Source organism: Leptodactylus fuscus, chromosome 1 (assembly GCF_031893055.1).
Source record: "Leptodactylus fuscus isolate aLepFus1 chromosome 1, aLepFus1.hap2, whole genome shotgun sequence".
Classification (NCBI taxonomy): domain Eukaryota; kingdom Metazoa; phylum Chordata; class Amphibia; order Anura; family Leptodactylidae; genus Leptodactylus; species Leptodactylus fuscus.
The window spans coordinates 281,101,872-281,124,974 of record NC_134265.1 but is presented as its reverse complement, the minus strand read 5'-3'; the positions used below and the strand labels follow the sequence as shown (position 1 = coordinate 281,124,974).

Below are 23,103 nucleotides of genomic sequence, written 5' to 3'. Positions count from 1 at the left end.
CGACCTACACCCGTGTGGCAGGGACCGGGTTAGCTAGTGGGAGTAGTGCAGGGCGAGATTCCCTACTGCTATCCCTTAGCCCCGTTGCAGCTACCAGGACTGACATAACAAATGGAGTCTACGAAATACATCCACTCACACACCTACAATCTATGACAGGGATGAATGCCTTGTTTATACGTATACAATTTATATAGGATTTCAATAAAATAATAAATAAAATAAAATGCTGGCCTATAGTGATAGCCATACTTTTACACGAGGCGAGTTGTCCAGAAACTCTACACATACACCCCACAGGCACCAGCACACACCGACCAACATTACAAGACTTGTCTATATCCTGCAAAAATGAGTTAATAACCAGGAGGTGTTAGTAGATATTTTGGCCTAACCATACAAGCTCACAACCTTTATCAAGGATCCCCATGTCTTGCAAGTCCCTGTCTCAGCGATAATATTACTGCATCTATTACTAGATATCACAACAATACAAATCGCCATGTGACTTACTATGACATAATGTTAGAATGACATTAGCCAATTGTACCATAAACTGGAAAAAAAATCATGTGACATGACTGATCAAAATGATAACAAAATAAAGACTGCTTGTTCCTATTCAGCCATTAGCTCAACAGTCAGGTAATGTTTGACTCTCAATGGACAGATTAACAATACCCTAATATGACAATATAGAAGTACATTATTTGGCAGGCCTAACCCATAAGGCAGTCTTTCCTGAAATCCAGCATGACCAGTCTAACCCATACATTAAATTGTAATATAAGCAGTCTCAGATCTCTTTCACATCTAGAAAATGAACGTGTCAATAAAGTAATTCGCTCCCTATATTTTTCTTTGTCATGATTGATAACTAATTGCCTTTGGCTAACGAAAACATTGCTTTAGTGTTTGATGGTTTCCTCTGAATTAAGAATAGATAAGAATTCTCTTGAGTAACAAATAAAATAAGAACAAGACATATCAAAGTGAATAACACAAAGTTCTAAAAAAGTACCTAGCCATTATTTAAAGGGGTATTCCCACGTTGCATACTCACCAGTCTTCGTTGCTGTAAAATCTTCTGTCTTTCTGCTTTGTTGCATCATTGGTGGGCGGGGTTACATATGCGAGATGCCGCTGGCCTTGCGTGCACGCTCGTAGATGGTGAGACCAGTCTAGCCTTCACAATGCCAATACAGCGGATGCCGGGTCTGTATTCGCATTGTGAAGGCTAGACTGGTCTCACCATCTATGAGCTTGCACGCAGGGCCAGCGGCATCTCGCCGCTGGCTTTGCATATGTTAATACGCAATATGCTGCGAAAGAACTCTCTCCAGCGCCGCCTCCATCTTCGTCAGCAGCGTCCTCTTCATCCTCTTCTTTCGGTCGGTGGCTTGTAACTTCTAGGCCTTGGGCATAGCAGACAGCGCATGCCCAAAGGCCATGAGAAAATGGCCGCTTGCACAGTATTTTAAGCGGCCATTTTCTCGTGACCTGTGGGCATGCACAGTCTGCTCTGCCCAAGGCCCGAGGCCTAGAAGTCGGAAGCCTGTGCCGGAAGAAGAGGATGAAGAGGAAGCTGCTATTGAAGATGGAGGTGGCGCTGGAGAGAGTTCTCTCTCAGTATTGGGGACACCCCCAGTGCTGTGAGAGAGCTAATTTGCATACCGAGAGAAACCGGGATTGTAGGCAAACGGTGGTGCGGAGAAGACGACGAAAGGTAGGAAAAGAATAGCCTTTCTTAAGGCTATTCCGACGTGGTACCTAGAGAAAATTGTGTGTGAGAGATAGAATCCCTTTAAGTTAGGTTCTCCGGGTACTCAGGGAAAACCACTTGCATAATAAAATTTGTCTTTTGTGTACAGGAGCTTTATTTTTTGGCATATGTTCTGCCTCCTCTGCCAAAGTCCAGCCTGTTATAGATTAGACACGCCCTACCTCTCTGATAAGAAGGGGCCTTCTTATAGCCTCTCTCATCAGTTTGGCTGCTGTCTCCTCTTCTCACTTTCTGTATTCTTCAGCAAGCTGTTGGATGGGCTTTTATGGACAGGACAATATGAAGTACCTCACTAGATATAGACATTGCCTTTACCTTGAGAGATTATTTATTATGTTTACTAGAAATCTCATATACATTCAGATCAAATATGAACAGTAAATGTATATTACATTACACAAATTTGTAAAGAAAAAAAATTGATATGCTTCTAAGACAGACAACAGACTTGCAGTAAACTCAGTGTCATTTTTAAGTTTACATAAAGAGATAACAGAAACTTTCCAAGCCTTTAGGGGCCACACGGCGGCTCAGTGGTTAGCACTGCAGCCTTGCAGTGCTGGAGTCCTGGTGTTCAAATCCCACCAAGGGCATAAAACCATCTGCAAGGAGTTTGTATGTTCTCCCCATGTTTGCATGGATTTCCATCCCATATTCCAAAAAGACATACTGATAGGGAAAAATGTACATTGTGAGCTCTATGTGGGGCTCACAATCTACATAAGAAAAAAAGAAACTTTCCAAGCCTTTGTCAGCAATCTGCAATTAGAGGACCTGATTGTCCAGATGTAAAGCAGAAGATAAGTAGTTCTAAAAGTAATGCCAAGTAATCAACCCCTCTCCCCTCCAGGGAGCATTGAGTGTGTCATATCATCCAACCAAAGAACAGATAACAGGACGGGTCACTTGCAACGATGTGTATAAAATGGGAGGAATAATTTCGCAAATGAAGCAATATTTTCAAAGCAATCTATTTAGGAACACTCTGAATATACATAGGCTAGCAGCATAGATAGGATCTTTAACATGGGAGTACCTTGCAAAGATTTAATATGGGATATGGGATTATTCTATAGCAAAACCTCTAACTGACCTTATTAAAAAGGGTGCTGACATAGTTGATTGAAATCTGCATGTACCTTGAGTCATTTAAGTGTAGTTTTATGGAAGCTCCAGTCCTGGTTCAACCTGACTTTTGACTTTTCATATCCCTTTGTGGTTGAAGTTGATGCCTCAGAAGTATATGTAAGGATAGTGTTATCCCAAGTCTTTGCTTTCACGACTATCTTACTTCTTGTGCCTTATTCTCTCACAAATTCTCTCCTGCAGGGAAGAGTTATGATATAGGCAATCATATTAGCAATTAAATGGCATCATTTTTTTGGAAGGACTAGAAATAAAATTACCATCCTCATAAACCATAGGCATCTCACCATTTTAGAATCAGCCAAGAGGCACAGTCCCAGACAAGCTAGGTGGGCATTATTTTTTTTACCAGGTTTGATTTTGTGATAATCTACAGACCTGGGTCTAAAAATGTCTTAAAACTTTTGTTCCTCTCAAAGCCGTGATCCTGAGCATGACTCTTTTAGAAAGCATCATTATTTCTGCCATTTCTTCTACTCAGCAATTAGCCCCTCAAAATACCCCATTTGGTTAAATATCTGCACCTCCCCAATTTTGACTAAAATTGTTCAAGGAATTGTATGAATCTGTTTTATGCAGTGATCCAGGAATTTCTGGTACTAAAAGACTAATTTCTCTTCTTTTTTTTCTTAAATTTTTAGTTTTTCTGTCCATTGTATCTAATTCATCATGCTTTTTTATATAAAATTATAATAAATATGACAACACTAGCCTATGCCTGCGACTTCATTTGTGTGTTGTTGGCGTCGATAATCCGCCTATATTCAGCAAATTGCTGCCGTCGATGGTTCTCCTGCTCTGGCGTTTTGGTAGCTCTCAAGCTGTCCTGCTGCTGAACTCATTCCTCATGCCATGCCTGTGATTGTTCCGGCATCTCAGCAGCTCACTGGGACACTATATAATGAGCATGTTGGCATCGATGATCCGCTTGCTCTGGCATTTCGGCAGCTCTCAAGCTGGCCTGTCACTGAACTTGTTCCTCGCACCGTGCCTGTGATTGTTCTAGCATCTCAGCAGCTCGCTGGGAAGCCATATAATGAGTGTGTTGTTGGCATCGATGATCCCCCTCAGCTCCGCTTGAGGAGAACTCTGTTGACTTCTGGCTACCTTCATAGCTCTCATTGTTTTAGAATTTTGCAACAAATTAGATTTTCTTCTTCCTGCCATGTTTAAAATTGGCAAACTGCCAATTTGCAGCAAAGGTGTTTTCACATCCAGTGTGTCAGCAGGGTTAACTGTGAGGTTTACATAGAGAGATAACAGACCTGTCTTTATCAGCAGATAAGCTAAAGCCAAGAGCAGTTTAATATAGTATATGAACATAAATTCATTAATTGTTTTCATTCCTGTGAAAAGCTTAAAGGGTTAACAAACTTTACAAATTCTATTTTGAATTTTTTAAAAATGGGGTCATTTATGGGGGTTTCTAATATATAGGCCTTTAAAATCCCCTTCAGAACTGAAGTGGTCCCTGATAAATGGGTTTACGAAATTTACGAGATGGAAATGCTGAGACTTACCTACGGTGGAAACACTGTGGTAAAAATCGCAGTGTTTTACAGTATGGGCAAAGTGGATGGTATTCGAGAAAATCCCATGTCCACTTTGCGGTAAAAACCGACGTGTGGACACACTGCGATTTCCAAAACTGCTGCGGTTTTGAAAATCACAGCATGTCAATTATACCTACGGAAACGCTAGCGGTTTCCCCATAGGTATAACTGTAACAGAAAGTTTGCAGAGGAAAACTCCACAAACTTTCTTTTTAAAGCATTGTGGGAAGAACCACAATGCATTGCCGACAAAGTTTTTTCCGCACTGCCTTTTAGCTGAAGGATGTCCCATGGGGCCTTAGCCTAAATCTGTAAAATCACAGTTACACTTGTAAGCCTTCTAACGTCAAAAATTAATTAAAGGACAATTAATTAACAATGCCAATATAAGCAAAGATATAGTAGATAATATTTATTAATGTATTTGGGTGGTATGACTGTCTGAAAAGAGGAGCATTTCAGATTTTGAAAGCTGCAATTTTTTTCAAATTTCCATTAAATTTGCTTTTTTTTTTTATAAATCAATGCGAAAAATATTGATCAATGTTTATCCCTAACATGAAGCACAATGTGTCACGAAAAAACAATCTCAAAATCACGTAGATAAGTTATTGGCATATAAAGTGACCAGTCAATTTTGAAAAATGAGGCCTGGTCATTAATATACTTTTAAACCCAGTCATTAAGGGGTTAAAGTATCTTTATTCAAAGAAAGTATATAATGCATATTTTTCATTGGAAAATAATTTTCTAAAAAAAAAAAACTGGTATACAAAATTAGGCATGCAAGTTTTTTTCTGAAACAATATACATACAAAAAAGAGGAATATATTCCATCTGCTCTTTAGTATTGTACCTAATACAGTAGTTACAATGGTAGTCATGGTCCCGCAGTACACATTTTACATTACTTTAGTTAAGAAAACATGAAGCGTAGACACCTTTTTATGCTAAAAAAATTTTCAATGCTGTATTCAGCTCTCACATAAAATGTATTTCATTGTAGGCTATAGTAGGATTATAGTCTACCTGTTTGTCTTTAATCTTTCACGGTGAATACATACTTCTTGCTTTCATTTTAGATTTTTCCATCTCACCAGAAGCCCAAGTAGCTCTAGGCAAATTTCTTGTCACCGGCCTGAGGGTGCCATCAGATGAAGCAGCTTTTCTATCTTGCGATGGAATTTTTTTCCACCTTTCAGTGTCTAAGTGACAGCTTTCGGGTTTTCTGATCTTTTTTCTTTTTAGTTTTTTTTACTTCCTTTTTGTCTGCAAGCTATTTTACAAGGACAAAAAATATGGACAAAAGCTTCACTTATATTCATGAATGGAGAATAATTGGTAATTTCAGTTGTACTTATTTGATTTTTTTTTTCTTTTATTAATGCTACTTATGAACACACACAGTAAAATTGAGCTCAGAGAGGGTGATAGATCTACATAGTAAACCTGATCCTGAGGGGTTCTGCTGCTATAACCCCTATACCCCACCTTCCCCAGAGCAAAGAGTGCTTTGTAGGTGTTGCAGTTCAGTCACATTCAGTTGAAGCGAGTGTATTGCAAGTCCCACAGAGTGGCAGTGCCTATTGAACAAGAAAACCCTGCTTAAAGTCCTGATTTTCTTGAATTGATTAAGTTGAAAAACATTGGTTCTGATTTAATAACTAGGCTGCGGTAAGAAGGAAATCAAAACCAAATCTCAAATTTGTGCATTTTGGTGCACTGTGCATCTCCTGTGCCCTGCTCTCCATATTTTAAGACAGTGGGCAGAGTAGAGTGGGAATCTAGGCAGGCTGGGGGTGTTTTGGTTTAGGAGATTTACTATAAGTAAATTGGAGTGGGTTTTACCAGAAATCTAAGCCAACCCGTGGTTAAGTTTCAGTTGACGGTCATGGAAGCTAATAACATGAGCAAGAGTTGTTAAGAGGCCAGAGCCAGCGGGGGAATGACTTAAGACTGGTGTAGGAAATTACAGTCAGGGATGTAACTTGAGTGGATGCAGAGGGTGCAGTCGCACTGGGGCCCAGGGGCCTTAGGGGGCCTATAAGCACTGGCATCAGTATTGAGATTGCTGCTTCCATCTGGCCCATGAACAAAGGAAACCCACAGATTACCCTAACCACACTAAGGTTGATTAAACTCCTTAGCACCGGTAACCGTCACTAGCAAGAATTTTCTGTAGGGATTAGGTTGGGGTCCCCGGACAAAAGATTGCACCATGGCCCACAAGGCTTTAGTTACGCCTCTGATTACAGTCCTAATAAATTCTCCCCATTATGTATAAATTAGCCATGTTAATCAGTAATAACTTAATCCATTTATGCCGGAGGTTATATTGAATTTGAGTTCCAATAATGGAACTCGAGGCATAAATGGGTTAATTTTTCACACATACATTTGTTTTTATAGGACTAAACATGGATGTAATAAATTTATATTCAGCAGCACAGATAGTGCACTCACAAGAATCATTGTGACCACAAGGATTTAGAAATTAATTTTGTCATCTCATCTACTCTCCCCCTTTATGACCACTTCATAGGACACAAATTAAACGATACACATTTTGTGATTGGAAACAAGAAAACTTGGGAAGTTTATGAGAACCTAAAGAAGAACATGGAGATCCAATGTAGACACTTGTCAGATTCCACTTTTATGTAAAAAGGACCCGTCACCACTTCCACTTCTTTACGTATTTTAATAGACACTGTTCCACTGATTCCAGCACAGGTGAATTATTTTTCTCTAGCCCTCATTTTTCCTAAAACAAAATCAGTGCAGTTATTTTCTGTGCCTGATATGCTAATTAGGCTCTGTATTGTCAAGTAGGTGGTCTCAGGCAGGGCAGACATGATTCTGTTTGGACAATATCAGAGAGCTGTGAATAACATCCCATTGTCTGTCCCTACCTGAGATCACCCACTTGACAGCAGAGAGTCAGATCAGGTACTGAAAATAACTGCACTGATTTTTTGGAAACATGGTGGGCTAGAGAAACATTCCAAGTGCACCAGAATCAGTGGACTAGCACCTATCAACTGATGCAAAGAGCAGGACTTTTTTTTTCCACAGAATGGAACCAAACTAGATTTAAAAAATGGCGTGTAAAAGGCACAATTTCCAAAATGCTGATCTGATTGCTGCTTTGTATGTACATTATGGCTGGCCCCTGTTTCCAATGGGGTTGAACTGAAAGTGACCTTGTTTTAATTTCAGGTAGTTAGCAGAAGAAAACTAAGTTTAACCAGATAAAAGATAGTTATGCCATGAATTACTACTGGCACCAACAAAGAACTTTAAAGTTACTTGTCTTTTAGTGTTCAGTATGCTTCTTTCTACAGCTTTACCCACTCTGCAAGGTTGGATTTGACAATATAAGTTAATAATGAGCACTGTGAAAAGGCACATTGTTGTATAGATTTAGTGGCCTTCAGTATTATAGGGTAATGGTGAAACATCTAGCGATCATGTCCCATTGCAAACCTACTTCAAACTCTGCTGAGAGATATTTATTTTGTTTGCCAAAGGCATAAAAAGCCTTGGTTTATCTGTGGGAATACACACAATGCATTATTGAAGTCTAAACGTAGTTTGGACCTAGTTTTTGGAACTATCTGTATCAAGAACTGCCGTGATCAAGGGAGATACCTGAAGGTAACACTGTCACATTACATATGTATGTATTTTGAGTTATCTACTTCAATAACAGGATTAAAGATTCCTAGGATATTAAATTCAGATATAAAAAGGTGTGTGAGAAAGGGCACAACAAGGAAAAGACTGAACAACTATACTCTAAAAAGTTCTACTATACTTTGTTTTAACTTCCTTTGCCCTGTGAGACCTGAATGCCATAGAGCTACGCGGCATATTTCAAAGGCCATTTCGTCTATTGAGAACTAGGGGTTTAAGACATTTTTCTTGTAGTAAAGGATTTGTGCAGTTGCATGTGGCTTTAACAAGATCAAAGAAGAAAATAGTATAGAAGCATGTGAAACCATGTAATAAACTAAACTCTACAGTATAATAATCATTGGAACTGCATTAATTCCAAAAAATATCTAGCCAAAACATTATTGTATAAAAAGTATAAAGTAAGGTTACACTATTCTTTATATTGTTACATCATTTCAATTTCAATTTCCTTTTTGGTTTAGTTCTCTTTTTGCAGATAAGTATTTTGTGTGTGCAAAGTCAAACCTACAAATTTACTTAAAACTCCTTGGCCCCAATACACAATCTGTAGCAGGGTCCAACACTTACCATATTCTGTTCATGTCCCTGATTTCTTCTTATGTGGTAAAGGTGATTTTGGACTCCCCCAAGTATTAGGGTTTGGCTGCTACACCCACATCTTCAAAAACTTTGACTCTCTTCACTCTCCATTTGAACCTTTATCACATACCTAAAATTATACAGCCTGTGAACCTAAAGCTGGCCATACACTCCAAAAACTGTGTTAAATCCAGCATGTCCGACCCTACTTTCCATCAATATCTGCCGCTGAGTTAGGTTGGTTGCACATGACCAGGCGCCTCCAGCCGGATGTGAATTGAAGGCATGTGCGTTGCATCGGGAACATGCAGATGTCACTGTGTGCCGCCTGTGCACTGGCAGTGCTTCTGCGGCCCCTTTCATTAAATGAAAAGGGCCGCAAAATAGGACAGGAATAGGACATGTTCTATATTTTGCGACCCAGACTGTCATCTCGCACAAGTGACTGTGTAATCCACGGTCATGTGTACAGGTCCATAGAAATAAATGGGTCAGTGTCCTATCTGTGAAACACATGGATAGCACACTGATCACAGCCACAGTGTAACATCTTTGCCCATCCGGGCGTTGGCGTCATTATCCGGCCGCACACTGCGGCGCGGGAGATGTGTTCGGTTGTAATTTATTCCGTTGGTTTCTCCTTGCACTGTCTGAACACTGCCCTATGCCTTTTCTTTGGTAATTGATTTTCCACCACACCCATCTCCTTCACCTTCAGTTTGCTCTGATCCTCTAATGGTTAATCTGATCTTGCCCTGTGATTTACGGCCTGTCTTCCTGTCAACTCCATGGGCGGGTTCTTCCTCCCTATTTAGCCTTGGCTCCTATTCACACCAGCGCTTGCTACTGTCGTGCGCATACTTGCTCTTTACTGTCTCTGTTTTGATTACTCTATTATACTTGACCTTTGGCTTTCCTCACTGACTTCTCTTTTTGGACTCCGATTTGGTACTGCATTGCCCGACTGTTACTGACCCTTGGCTAAGTTGACTTCCCATTGTTGTTGTTCGTCTTGTCTGCGTTTTGTGTGTCACATATTCAGGGAGGGAACATCTTCCTGGTTGCCGCCTATTACGTAGAATAGGGCCTGGCAATAGGAAGGGACAGTTGGGGGCATAAGCTTAGGGCTCACTGTCTCTTGTGTCCCCGTTCCAGGGTTCCCTAACACTGCCTAACACACGGTCATCTGTAAGGGGCCTAAATTTTGGTTGGCTCCCATACACTTAAGATTGTCTGTTAACTTTATTCTAACATATGGCAAGTCTTAGGGGCTGTTCACTGAAAGGGATTTGAAGTTGGTTTTAGGCTAAGGCCCCACAGTGGGGATGCACATTTTTTTTTTGTTTGTTGTAGATTTTCATGTGGTTTTTAACCTTAGCCTCAAAGTGGATCCCACATCAAATTTAGCTCCAAATTCAAGATGGATTCTTCTTCCCATTATATTCAGTCAGAGGATGTGAGCTGTAAGCTAAAAAATAAGCCTATTGCCTGATTTTCAGGTGGATTTGCGTCTGATTCAGCCACAGAACCAAAAGCTTCAGACAACACTGATTAGTTTCATTGCTTCTGTACAAACCCTGGAAGGAGAGTTATACAATGTGGGTTATACAGACTGGAATCGGGAGAGAAATCCAAGTCTGAAGAGCTTACTCAGTAGGAACTTCCTACATGTATATTCAGTACTTTTACTTTTGGCTCATGCAGGTTATATAGTGATCTAGTTTCAGTATAGCTATGTCGGGTACCCAAAGCAAAAAAAGCAATAAGTATACTTCTAGTTTGAGTATAAAGAGGGTAAGATGAAATACCATTTACAATGCAGGTAGGTGACCACTTTATGACATACGTGGAAACATAATTAATTAGCTTTTGGCTTTTGTATTCTGCTTGAACGTGTCCTATATGTATAATGCAATTCCAGTGAGTGAACTATTCGGGACCAGATATAGCAATTATCATGAGCATTGTAATTTATTCGATGGCACATTTACAGATGCCAGTAAAAACTTTTCTCTGTTATTATCATCTGCAGAATGTCCTGTAGATGGGTATTTTTCTAACATATTGACTTTTAATTTTATTCTTGCAATGTTGATTTAAAAGTGCCCCACGGGAGTTAAGCTGTAGGGTATTATGTGATGAGCTGTACATATGAAAACAAAAAAAAACACACTTCGGGGCATATCCTTTCTAGCTTTGAAGATTTCATTCAGCATTTCATCTATTTTACACTGACCCTGCCAATCTTCTGTGCAGTTTCTCTCAGATCTTGCCAAGAAAAAACAAGTGGCATAAAAAAGCGTAGAACACATTCCTTGTTTTCCTCCCTGAGAGTCAGCCAATATGCATCATGTTTATCAGTGCACAACTATGGACAGAGACAGATAAGTAACTTCATCATTAATGTGCACATTGCATACACACTCTGGGTGACAAATTTTAATTGCTAGGGAAGGTTGTTAAAATGTGATCTCGCTGAATTTCCAGGCACCCAGGCAACTTGTTTAATCTGTAAAGAAGAGTAACCTGTTACTCTGTGAATTAATAAATCCAGCAAAACTAGAAGAGCACAGGTGGAACTTGCAGTTCTTCAGTTTGCTATGAAACCCCAGAACTTTGAACCTTTGTGTGAACAGTATACAGTATGTCAGTCTACTATATAGATTATGGGCTATGTACAATATTCATATTCCACAACACAGGTTTTCAGAGAAAATTACCAGATGTTTTGTGTAAAACCCCTTAGAAGGGTAGTCTGTTGTGTGTGTATTTAATTTACAAACTGAGGAATTATACAATTTTCTAATATATATTATTTTTTATTTAAGAATACAGCTCACATACCTTTTCCACTCCAGCACATTAGATAACTTCCTCAACCCATGGCTGAGTCCTGTGCTGTGCACCCATTGAATAATTTATAGGACTCTAGTAGGACTTGTAGCAGGGCTTAATAGTAATGCAATGATCTTACCATAAACTTTGATACAGTAGTAAAAAAAAAAAAAAAAAGTTGCAGGGAAGGGGTTAAACTCATTTTATTGATTGTCAGAGGTTGAAATGATAAGCTTCATGTGTGTAGACTTGTGTACCTGTGATCCTATAACAATACTTATGTTTCCACTCTTTTGCATTATATATGGCCTGGCAGCAATCATTTCTATCATACATAGTCACATCATATTATTATGATTACTTCCTACTGTTGACATCTGAACCATGTAGCTCATGAAGGAAGTAATATGTCATGGGCTGGCTTGGTGGGTATAAGGTATGTGATAGGCTGTCTGAACACATATCACTCATGGTTATTGGTAAAAGAGGAGATATATCAGAGTTGCAAAAAGGGATGATTATTGACTTTTTAGGCCAAGATCCAAGTTCACCGTGTAAATGAACCAGGGGCTACTAAACGTGTCTAAAACAACACTATTGCATATAGGGATCTGATGCTGACAGATATGCTAATAAAGGTGCATCAGAAAGGCTTAAAATTGCATGTCCATATTGGAAATGGACCACCACTGATGAGTCTAATGAGTTGTGCTTTCTGCTCCATTGAATGGATAGACATTGACGTGTCAGGCGAGAAAAATCAGAGAACAAACGCCCTACAAACATGGTCTGTGGAATTTTGTAATGGCTTTTTCTGAGTCCATTCATCCAAGTGGAAGCACTCCTAACTTATTTCAGTTTCGATCCATCGTTTTAGATCACATACATCTACATGCTATTTGTCTTACTTGTGCAGATGGAAACTTCCAGCAAAACAGTGGGACATGTCACATGTTTAGAAATGTCTGACAGCGGTCGTAAGAGCACGACCAGGAATTTTCAGGTACTTCCCTGGTCACCTTGAACCCAATTGAGCATCAGTGGAATCACCTCAATCGTTGTGGGCGTTCTATGGATCTTCCACCTCCCACTTTCAGGCAAATTTGAGTTGCACTGGAGTCAACATGACTTCAGATACTTAAAGGGGTTGTCAGGTAAAAATGTGCAACCCTTTTAATGTTTAGTTTAGCTTTTTGCCTGAAGTTAAGGCTGTATTTTATTTTGCTTATTTTTGTACCTGGCGTGAAGGTTTATTTATTTTGCTGTTTTTTCTAAATAAACCTGTTTGCACCAGATTTTGTGTCCCTGTCCCTGAGATGGGTCCGCACCATTGCTGCTACCGAGCTACCTTCCCCACTCTATCTATCTATCTATCTATCTATCTATCTATCTATCTATCTATCTATCTATCTATCTATCCTATTAATATTATAAATGTGAAAGTTTGTGAGTTTGTGGGTTTGTGGGTTTGTGTGTTTGGATGTTTGCATGTTCGGATGTTTGTTCCTCAATCACGGAAAAACCGCTTCACCGATTTGGCTGAAATTTTCCACAAACATAGTTAATACATCCGATTAAATAATAGGCTACTTTTCGTCACAATAGCGCACATACGTTTGTGCCAGGACCCCCACAAAACCCAAACTCACACCACCATCTCTGCAATCTCACACACTTTGGACCATAGCAAGCCACAAAATTCATATTGCCCTCTACAGCCTCGCCCCTAACCCCACACAATCACATATACATATACTTTACCACTTTGCCCCTCACCTTACCGATACTCCAGGAGGCTCTCTTTAACGCTCCGGAGCAGCCATGTTTGCCGACCCCCACCGCTCTGACAATCCGCGACACCCCCCACCCATGTCAATACCCCTAGGCGGTCTAATAAATGCAAAAAAAAAGTTTAAAAAAAGTTAAAAAAAATATAAAAAAATAAATAAAAAGGATTAAAAATTCAAATCACCCCCTTTTCCCTAGAACACATATAAAAGTAGTTAAAAACTGTGAAACACATACATGTTAGGTATCCTCATGTCCGAAATCGCCCGCTCTACAAAGCTGCACAAATATTTTTCCTGTTCGGTAAACGCTGTAGCGGGAAAAATGGTCAAAAGTGCCAAACCGCTGTTTTTTCACTGTTTTGATTCTGATAAAAATTTGAATAAAAAGTGATCAAAGCAATAACATTTCCCAAAAATGGTAGAACTACAAAGTACACCTGGTCCCGCAAAAAAAGACGCCCTATACATCCCCGTACACACACGTATAAAAAAGTTACGGCTGTCGGAATATGGCGACTTTTCAAAAAATAATTTTTTAACACAGTTTTGGATTTTTTTTAAGGGGTCAAAATGTAAATAAAACCATATAAATTTGGAATCCCCGGAATCGTAACGAAACACAGAATACAGGGGACATGTCATTTTGGTTGCATAGTGAACGCTGTAAAACCAAAGCCCGTAAGAAAGTCGCAGAAATGCATTTTTTCTTCAAATCCACCCCATTCTGAATTTTTTCCCTGCTTCCCAGTACATTATATAGAATAAATAATGGTGGCATCATGAAGAAAAATTTGTCCCAGGAAAAATTAAGACCTCATATGGCTCTGGGAGCGGAGAAATAAAAAAGTTATGGGGTTTAGAAGGAGGGGAGTCAAAAACGAAAATCAAAAAATGCCATCGGCGGGAAAGGGTTAACTTCAAATACTTCTGTCCCAAAGTCACTATGTAAAGTTTCTCACAACACCGTATATATAGCAGCTCAAATACAAATTAACTTCAACACAAAAGTCTCACGTATTCTCTGAATTACAGAAAAAACAAGATACAAAGTTACATTTCATATCCCATACCTTATACACAGTTCGAAAACCTTACCCGCGCCTGTATCTACCCACTTCTACAATCACCGCAGACGAAGTCGCGGGTACCAGCTAGTCTATCTATACACATACACTCACAGTACACATATAGTCATAGAACACACATATACAAACTTGGATTGTTAGGAAAGTGAGGATGGGTATGGGAAAATTGGTTACCTGTTGGAGCAAGCCAAAGGTAGAAGCCTAAAGTACCTCTATGGGGGCCACTATGCTGTGTGGGGGCCTGTAACAGGGGGCTTTTAATGGGGACCTCTATGCTGTGTGTGGAGGGGGGGGGGCATTTGCTGTGTGAGGGAATGTAATAGAGGACACTGGCTGTGTAGGGGCCTGTAACAGGGTGGAGGCATTTGCTGTGTAGGGGCCTTTAACAAGGGGCAACTTCTGTGCGGGGGCCTCTAATGGTGACAGTATACTGCATGGGGGCCACTAAAAGATGGCAATATACTGTGTATGTGTTGGTAAGTAACGATGACAATATACGGTGTGAGGCAGTGAGTAAAGGAAGCATTGTACTGTGTGGTATGAGTAAAGGGGACCCTTAGTCAAAAGCTTTCTATGTGGCCTGGTCTGCATGATTTGGCTAAGGGCTCGTTCACATCTGCGGCAGCACTCCGTACTTCAAGTTTCCGTTTCTTGCATAAAACAGAGGCAGGAGACGGAAACATGCAGGAGGCTTTCTCACCCATTCATTTGAATGGGTGAGAAAGCTGTCCGGCCGTGAGCGGCGTTGAACGTTTTATGCTCTCCGCCGTGAAACCGGGTTTTTTAATCTGGACACAGAGTTGGACATGCACTACTCTGTGTCCGGATTTAAAAAAAACGGTTTTGCGGCGGAGAGCCTACAACGCTCACCGCCGCTCACGGCCAGACCCAGTCTATGGTTTCCAACTTCTGGCATGCAGAAGATGGAAACCATAGAACGGAGACCCTGAACGCAGGTATGCTTGCACATTGCTGAGATGAAGTTGCAGATCTATGTGTGGAGATGTAAATAAACCAAGTTGCTGTTGGATTTCATCCCTGACTCATATTTCTTGAAGACATTACAGACCTGTGCTGAGTTTTGCTCATGGTGCCATAATTGGGGGCTCTGAAAATACATGATTGTGTGTATGGGGCCTAGAAATGGGTAGGTTAGTGTACTAACATTAAAATACACAGCTCGCATACTGACAATGCACACGTTATATGCATGAGGTCTTCAGGTGCAAAAGATTTATCAAAGCGTCTGGTGCTGTTTGATAAATTTGTTACATTATCAGACTGTCTAGAGTAACTTTACACCTCATTTTAGTTAGATTAGATTAGGCAGGAAAAAAAGTGCCAAAACTAGTGCATTTCTTGGCACAAGGAGTGACAATTTAGCCACACTCACTTTATGATAAGCCACTATTTTCATAAAAATATTGTTAAGACCGGCCCCATTTGGCATAAACACCAGGGATTGGCCACAGTAGAAACACCACAAAAAAAAATGCTGCATTTTACAGTCCCTGCAAAGTGAATCCCATTCACACATTACAGTAAAATACACGCACGCACTGCAATTTTCAAAACTTGCAGTTTTGAAAATCATAGTATGCCAATTGTACCTATGTGAACACCAGCAGTTTCCATATAACTGAAGCAGAAAGTCTGGAGAGGAAACCTCTGCGGAATTTCTGTGAAAAGCACTGCATGAAAAACGGCAATGAGTTTCCGCCGCGGTTTTTACTGCAGAGCTTTTTTTTTTTTTGCTGCAGCCTGCTACATGGGGCCTTAGTCTTCACATCATCTGTCAGAGGAGAGCTATGAGGCTACCAGGAACGTTAGATGTTCAGTCTGGACCATAAGCAGGTTAAAACAACACTAATGTAATGGGTATGTAGTGCTAACTAAAGTGACATCTTCAATCAATGTACTGTCGGATCACTAAAAGGACTAAGCTGTGGAGGTGCCCAGACATCTCCTGCTCTGAATACTCTGGCTGCATTCAGTTTCCTGAGAAAGCTGGATACCAGACAATGCTGTAGCCAGGAGAGATTAACATACACCCCAAGTTCTTCGACACATATAGTTCATTGAGGTTAGGTTAAATTCATATAAAATATTAGTACAAACAATATCTAAATATAGACATTTTAAAGGCTATAATGTACCACATTGTGACATATTATAAATGTTGGAAAAGGAGGGAGAGGGTCAAAAATACGGATTGACCCTCCAAAAAAGGGGTATGGTTCTGCAGGATACTTGCACCCAAACCCAGAAAATCCACGTTGTGGATACACAGTTTTTTGTTGTAGCAGATTTTGCTGCAGTTTTTGAGCCATAGTCAGGAGTGGATTTAACAGAAGGGAATTGTCTAAGGCTCCGTTCCCACGGAGTAACGCGCCGCTCATTCTGACATGTAAACGTGTCAGAGTGAGCGCTGTAAAACAGAATCCCATTAACTTCAATGGGTGCCGTCTTACACGTGCTACACATTGAAATCAATGGGTTAAAAATCCTCCCATTGATTTCAATGTGTCGCATGCGTAAGACCGCACCCATTGAAGTAAATGGGATTCTGTTTTACAGCGCTCACTCTGACACGTGTTTACGTGTTAGAATGGGTGGCGTGTTACTCCGTGGGAACGGAGCCTAAGAGCTTCCTTTATATTTTCTGTTCACAGTGCTTGTTCATAGATGAGTATTATCAGGAGGGGGAGGGGACGTTCCTCCCCGCTCACACTATACAGCACGATAGGCGCTGCTGGGCAGATGGGCGTCCCTGGCTAAGTGTCAGAAATGCCCTTCTGACTGTAAAGCGCTACGGTACCGGGACCGATAGCGCTTTACCCGGGGCACAGATCGGGAAAGCCGACTGAATTCAGCACACTGTCAGCTTTCCAGCAGTATATAGAACTACGTGTGTCCAATCTGATGAAAGGTCCTCTTTAATGGTGATAGATAGATAGATAGATAGATAGATAGATAGATAGATAGATAGATAGATAGGACCACACGGTGGCTCAGTGGTTAGCACTGCAGCCTTGCAGCGCTGGAGTCCTGGTGTTCAAATCCTGCCAAGGGCATAAAGCCATCTGCAAGGAGTTTGTATGTTATCCCCATGTTTGCATGGATTTCCATCCCATATTCCAAAGACATACTGATAGGGAAAAATGTACATTGTGAGCTCTATGTGGGGCTCACAATCTACATAAAAAAATAGATAGATAGATAGATAGATAGATAGATAGATAGATAGATAGATAGATAGATAGATAGAGAATCAAGATATATATAGATTTATTTATATTAGTAATATTAATAACCTATACTACTAAGAAGTAACATATACAATGGGCAATATTTGTAAGTCCAATCCTGCTGGGAAAAAAAAAGAATAAACTATTCCATAAAGATAGTTTGAGACTTGTAGTACTAAGGCGTGGTGTATGGATATACATGGCGTGAGGTTTATTTCATAGTGTTATAATGAGTTATCTTCACAAATGGAGCACATGCAGCTAAACAGAGGGAGGGGAAGAATGGAGGTCAGTATGACAACAAGTATAAACTACAGCTCTGTGCCAGGAAGGGGTTAAATAACCTGACAACTCCACAGAGTACAGGCAGCTAAACAGAAGTTTGAATGAGTGCAGGAGCGTCACCATGGTAACAGGCACAACAACAGCCCTGCTTGTACTGAAGCTGTACACACTGTGCTTCCTTGGTCAGGTTTTTGCAAGCAGTTTCTAAAGCCAAAACAAGGAGTAGGTTGAAAAAGTAGCAGCTGTCCTTTACAGGTTCTCTCCTTGTGTGATCTACACCTTTACAAACTGTATGCAAACATTTGACCATGAGTCTTAAAGATCAGACAATCATTGACAAAGGAATATAAGTCTTGTGAAACCGGCTGGGGGCTGTTTTTGGTCTTGGACACTATCTGGACTTTTAGTGTACGGTCACACAGCACGGACTACAAGTGTCAGAAGTTCCACAGGCCTGTAGAAGACACAAGGATCCTTGTTGTGAGGGGCGGATGAGGCAGGAGGAATAGACGCAGGAGTAGAGCAGATACTGGAAGGTAATACCTGAGTTTTCTTTATTTATTCTCTTCCTATTAGTATATCTTCCTATATTCCTATATGTCCTATTAGTCTATTGTGCTCCTTCATTGTGGATTCATGGTGACAGGTCAGGCTGATACCATATTCTTAGAGAACTATAGTGATGTACAGGACTAGATATTAATTTAGTATATCACCACATTAGGTTAATAGGAGAAATAAAACAAGTATTCTGGGAAATAGCGCTTCATTTCTGAGTAGATTTGTTCACAGAGGGCTTCCCAGGTGCCCCACCATATATGCAGCTTGGAATGGTACTATTTGCATTTGGACTGCTGCTAGTAGCACTGAGGAGTATATATATATATATATATATATATATATATATATATATATATATAGGCCCTGTGTACCCGGCAGTGATACAGTGGCTGGAGCGCAGGACAGGCTTCTGCTCGGCTCCTTATGTCCCAGTGGGTGTGCAATGCTCTGTAACTCTTGTTGTATCAGGCTGCCATAGAGACTTGATACAACACGTTACTATGTGGCTGATGGACCCCCACAGCTGCACAGGTTCAGGTACGTCAGAGGGATGTGTCTAGTGGGGAGACTCAGTGTATTACTCTCTATATATGGGGATATTCTTGCTGACTGCGTTGAGGGTACATGCTAGGGCTGGCAGAGTATTAAGAGGCATACTGGGAGGAAAAGTGTATTTGGGATTACATGGAGGCCAGGCTGATTTTGCATGAATATATTAGCTGGCACTGTAAGGAGGAGCGCATAAACTGGTACTATTTATCTGTAGCTGGCATTCGTAGCGGGAAATACTATAGTGTTGTACGATATTCAGAAAGCACTGTATAGAGAGGCACCAGTGGCGTAGCTTTTGGAGCTACATAGGTAGGTGTTGCTACTAGGCCCTGGACAATGAGAGGGCCCCAAAAGTCCCTCTGCCACATAAAATATACTACTATCCTAAACAGCAGATAGTAGGAAGGGACCCCATTTTACATTGGAGCCCTGGAGCTTTATGTTACACCTCTGCCTGACACTTTATCGAGGGGTACACTGTGGCTGGCAGCCTGGCCCTGTATTAAACATGAGACTCATTCTGCATTACTACATATCATTCACTCACCTTCCACTTACTCTGCAAAAAGAGGTTCTGCAGCTGCTCAGGGTATGTTATAAGCATGGTCCGAACTGATAAGCATAGAATCCACTCTGCCTTCACCATCATCATCAAGTGCAATTCATTTCCAATATGGTCCTCTTCTATAATAAATATATTAATGATGTGTCAACATTGTAGACCAGCCCTTCTACATCTACAGTAGTGATGGCGAGCCTTTTGTTGGATATACCCCTACGTGGGGGGAACGTGTGCCATAGGTTCGCCATCACGGATCTACAGTATACGGAATCCGCAATACTGCAGATCAAGTATGGCAAATATAACAACAAAACGTGCATAAAATACAGAGATAGACAGTAATAAGCAGCATGGGGGATGTTTTGGGGCATCAGCAGCAGTCCGCCTATGTTTTCTACTATCTCCCCATCACTAGATAAAAGTAAATATTTTGGCATAATTTTGTGGTTCTTCTGCAGATCATACTGAAGGAAGATGAACTGGGCAGCACCATATCTTATCATTCGTAAGAAGTTCTCTTGTTTAACAGGACAACATGTCAAAGACAAACTGGGAGCATTTATAAAGCTTCTTGGGCCTATTGTCTTCTAATTTTGCTCCTTTTTAATGTACACAACATGTGTATGATTTATCATATGCTTTTGCCTATTTTGAAGCCTTTCACACAGGACTCCTCATTTTGCTTGCACTCTTGTACCTAGGCATCTTTAAAGAGGACCTTTCACCATATCCGGGCACAGGCAGTGTTATATACTGCCAGAAAGCTGACAGTGCGCTGAATTCAGCGCACTGTCGGCTTTCCCGATCTGTGCCCGGTGTGAAGAGCTTACGGTCCGGTACCATAGCTCTTCTATGGTCAGAAGGGCGTTTCTGACCATTAGCCAGAGACGTCCTTCTGCCTCGCGGCGCCTATCGCGCTGTGCTGTGGAGCCGGGAGGAACGCCCCCCTCCCTCTGCTCACACAGCTTGTCCGTAGACTAGTATTATCAGGAGAGGGAGGGGGCGTTCCTCCCGGCTCCACAGCACAGCGCGATTGGCGCCGCGAGGCAGAAGGACGTCTCTGGCTAATGGTCAGAAACGCCCTTCTGACTGTAAAGCGCTACGGTACCGGGACCGATAGCGCTTTACACCGGGCATGGATCGGGAAAGCCGACAGTGCGCTGAATTCAGCGCACTGTCAGCTTTCTGGCAGTATATAACACTGCCTGTGCCCAGATATGGTGAAAGATCCTCTTTAAACAAAAAAAAAAAGAAAATCTCTGATAACAGTGGAATCACAACTCATTGAAGTGACCAGCACAAGATTTACTATGCGTCTTGCGTATTTTTGGTAAATAAGGTACATAGAAATACACCTGAGATAAAAGTCATAAAGAGCGCAAAAAGGGGCAGAACCCCCCCCACACACAAATTAAAAATTCCCAGTGGCCCACATTTATCTATTTGCACCCTTTTTCTGTCACATTTTACTTCACAATAATGTAGCAAGCAAAATTAGTCAACGATACAAAACAATAACAACTGTATGTACATATGCACACTGCTGTGGCTGCAACACAACTGCAAACACACTACGCTATTTTGATCAAATTTTTGGGAGCCCATCTGCCCGCGATAAGGTGACCTTTTTAGATGGGACACTATAGTACTCAGCCTCAAGTACTGTATATAAGAGCCTCCTATATATTTCCCATTCCTTTTCAAGCCACTCTTGACTTTGGTTCAGAAAAACCGCTGCCAAATCAACAAAAAATAAATAAATGCAATAAATTGACAAATATACTATTCCCCTTGTGAACTGGGTATATCACTACACTGTTCGAGCGAATGTGGCCCTAGGTATCACTGAGTTGTCAATTCATTCATAAATAGGTTCCCACTAGGTTCTGATTTCCGTTCAAAAACTTGAAATTCTATCTGCTTAAAAAAATTAGCCGCACAATCCCACTGACCCCATAGACCAGAGGTAGGCAACCATTTTTGATTTGGTGCCGATTTAAATGAAAAAAAAAAAAGATAGATGAGGTCCTCAGAGTATCGGTCAATAATTGTAAGTCTGACGACCCCTATACTAAAGTCATATACTTTGCTTCATGACACACGTGCTTAGTACTATCTCCTGGGATGCACCTTTACTTTTCTATTAGAAGCAATGAAAGACATGTGCAGCCCCATATTCAGAGGTAAATATATGTGTCCAGGAGCACTGTACGGCAGCATCCTTATGGTGGTATCACACTATGTATCTGGACATACACTTTTTTACAGACTAATGTCTCATAGCTGCCCCTGCACGCAGTATCATGTCCCATAGTGGCCCCTGCACACAGTATTATGTCCCATAGCCACCCCTGGCTTGGGCTGCACGTGCCAGGAAAATAAGCCTTGCGTGTTACTCTTGGCACGGGTGCCATGGGTGGCTGACCCCTGCCATGGACTATAATGGGGTCTGCTGGGTTTCTGCCTGGTTTCCATCCAAAATTGGAGGATAGAAAAGTTGTGCTTGAAGGACTTTTCTCTCCACATATTTAAAGCTGAATGGGGAACACAGTCCCCAAACGATCACACAACGAGGTATAACCACAACCTGACAGAGGAACAACACAATTCTATAAGATAAGATGATCCAGAATTATTTCATGAATTGTTTCATCAAGAATATAGGTATTTACATGTCTGGAGAGATGATAGTTCCTCTTGAACTTCTACTAATAATTTGTATTTGCCTATATACGTGCTGACATTGTGTTAAAAACTTGCGGTAACAAGTTAGTATAATGTTTTAAACATGACAGTAACAGCGTGTATGTTGTATTGTGAATGAGCAGTGCATATTGTATCTGGAAATGAAGTCCTCTAAGCAATAAGCCAGCAGGAAACGCACATGCTCAGCATCTACAACTGGCCAATCCAGAAAGTTTAATAGTATATTTTATGACTTGTATTCTTTTCATCTAGCATTGAGGATTTACTTTTTCCAAAGTGCTTCTTGGTATGAGGCCCACAGTAACATACTATAAATGTAATCCTGCTCCTGGCCCTATTTTACTGCCATTGATCATTACAGTATTTAACTGCAATTACTGACATTAATTTGTCCCATTTCAGAAGAGATGAGTGTATTACCAGCTCTGCCGAGGCAAGGCCATCAAGGATTTCCCAAACTTGTACAGTCAAGGTCGCTTCCTGAATCCTCGAAGAAACTACCAAGGAATGGGTAAATCCTTTTATTTGTATTAATTAATATACAGAATATGTGTATAGACAGATATTGATATGTAAGATAAGTAGTAATGATACGGTTTTATATGAAGAGATGCCCAGAGTGGATATGTATATACATGCATAAATCTGAACAAATTCTCCAGGCACTCATATAGATGTTGAATTTCTCCAAATTTAATGAATCTGTATAGGTCAACAAA

General features: G+C 40.7%; 1 protein-coding gene across 1 annotated transcript in view; it reads left to right on the top strand.

The window, feature by feature from the left end:
* Window positions 1-18,408: 18,408 nt before the first annotated feature.
* TTC29 (tetratricopeptide repeat domain 29) overlaps window positions 18,409-23,103 on the top strand; it is a 196,036-nt gene continuing 191,341 nt past the window's right edge. Inside the window, exons 1-2 of the mRNA XM_075257582.1 lie at window positions 18,409-18,539; window positions 22,787-22,895. Coding sequence (XP_075113683.1) covers window positions 22,792-22,895 — 104 coding nt within the window. The 5' untranslated portion in view covers window positions 18,409-18,539; window positions 22,787-22,791. The remainder of the gene's footprint in view (window positions 18,540-22,786; window positions 22,896-23,103) is intronic.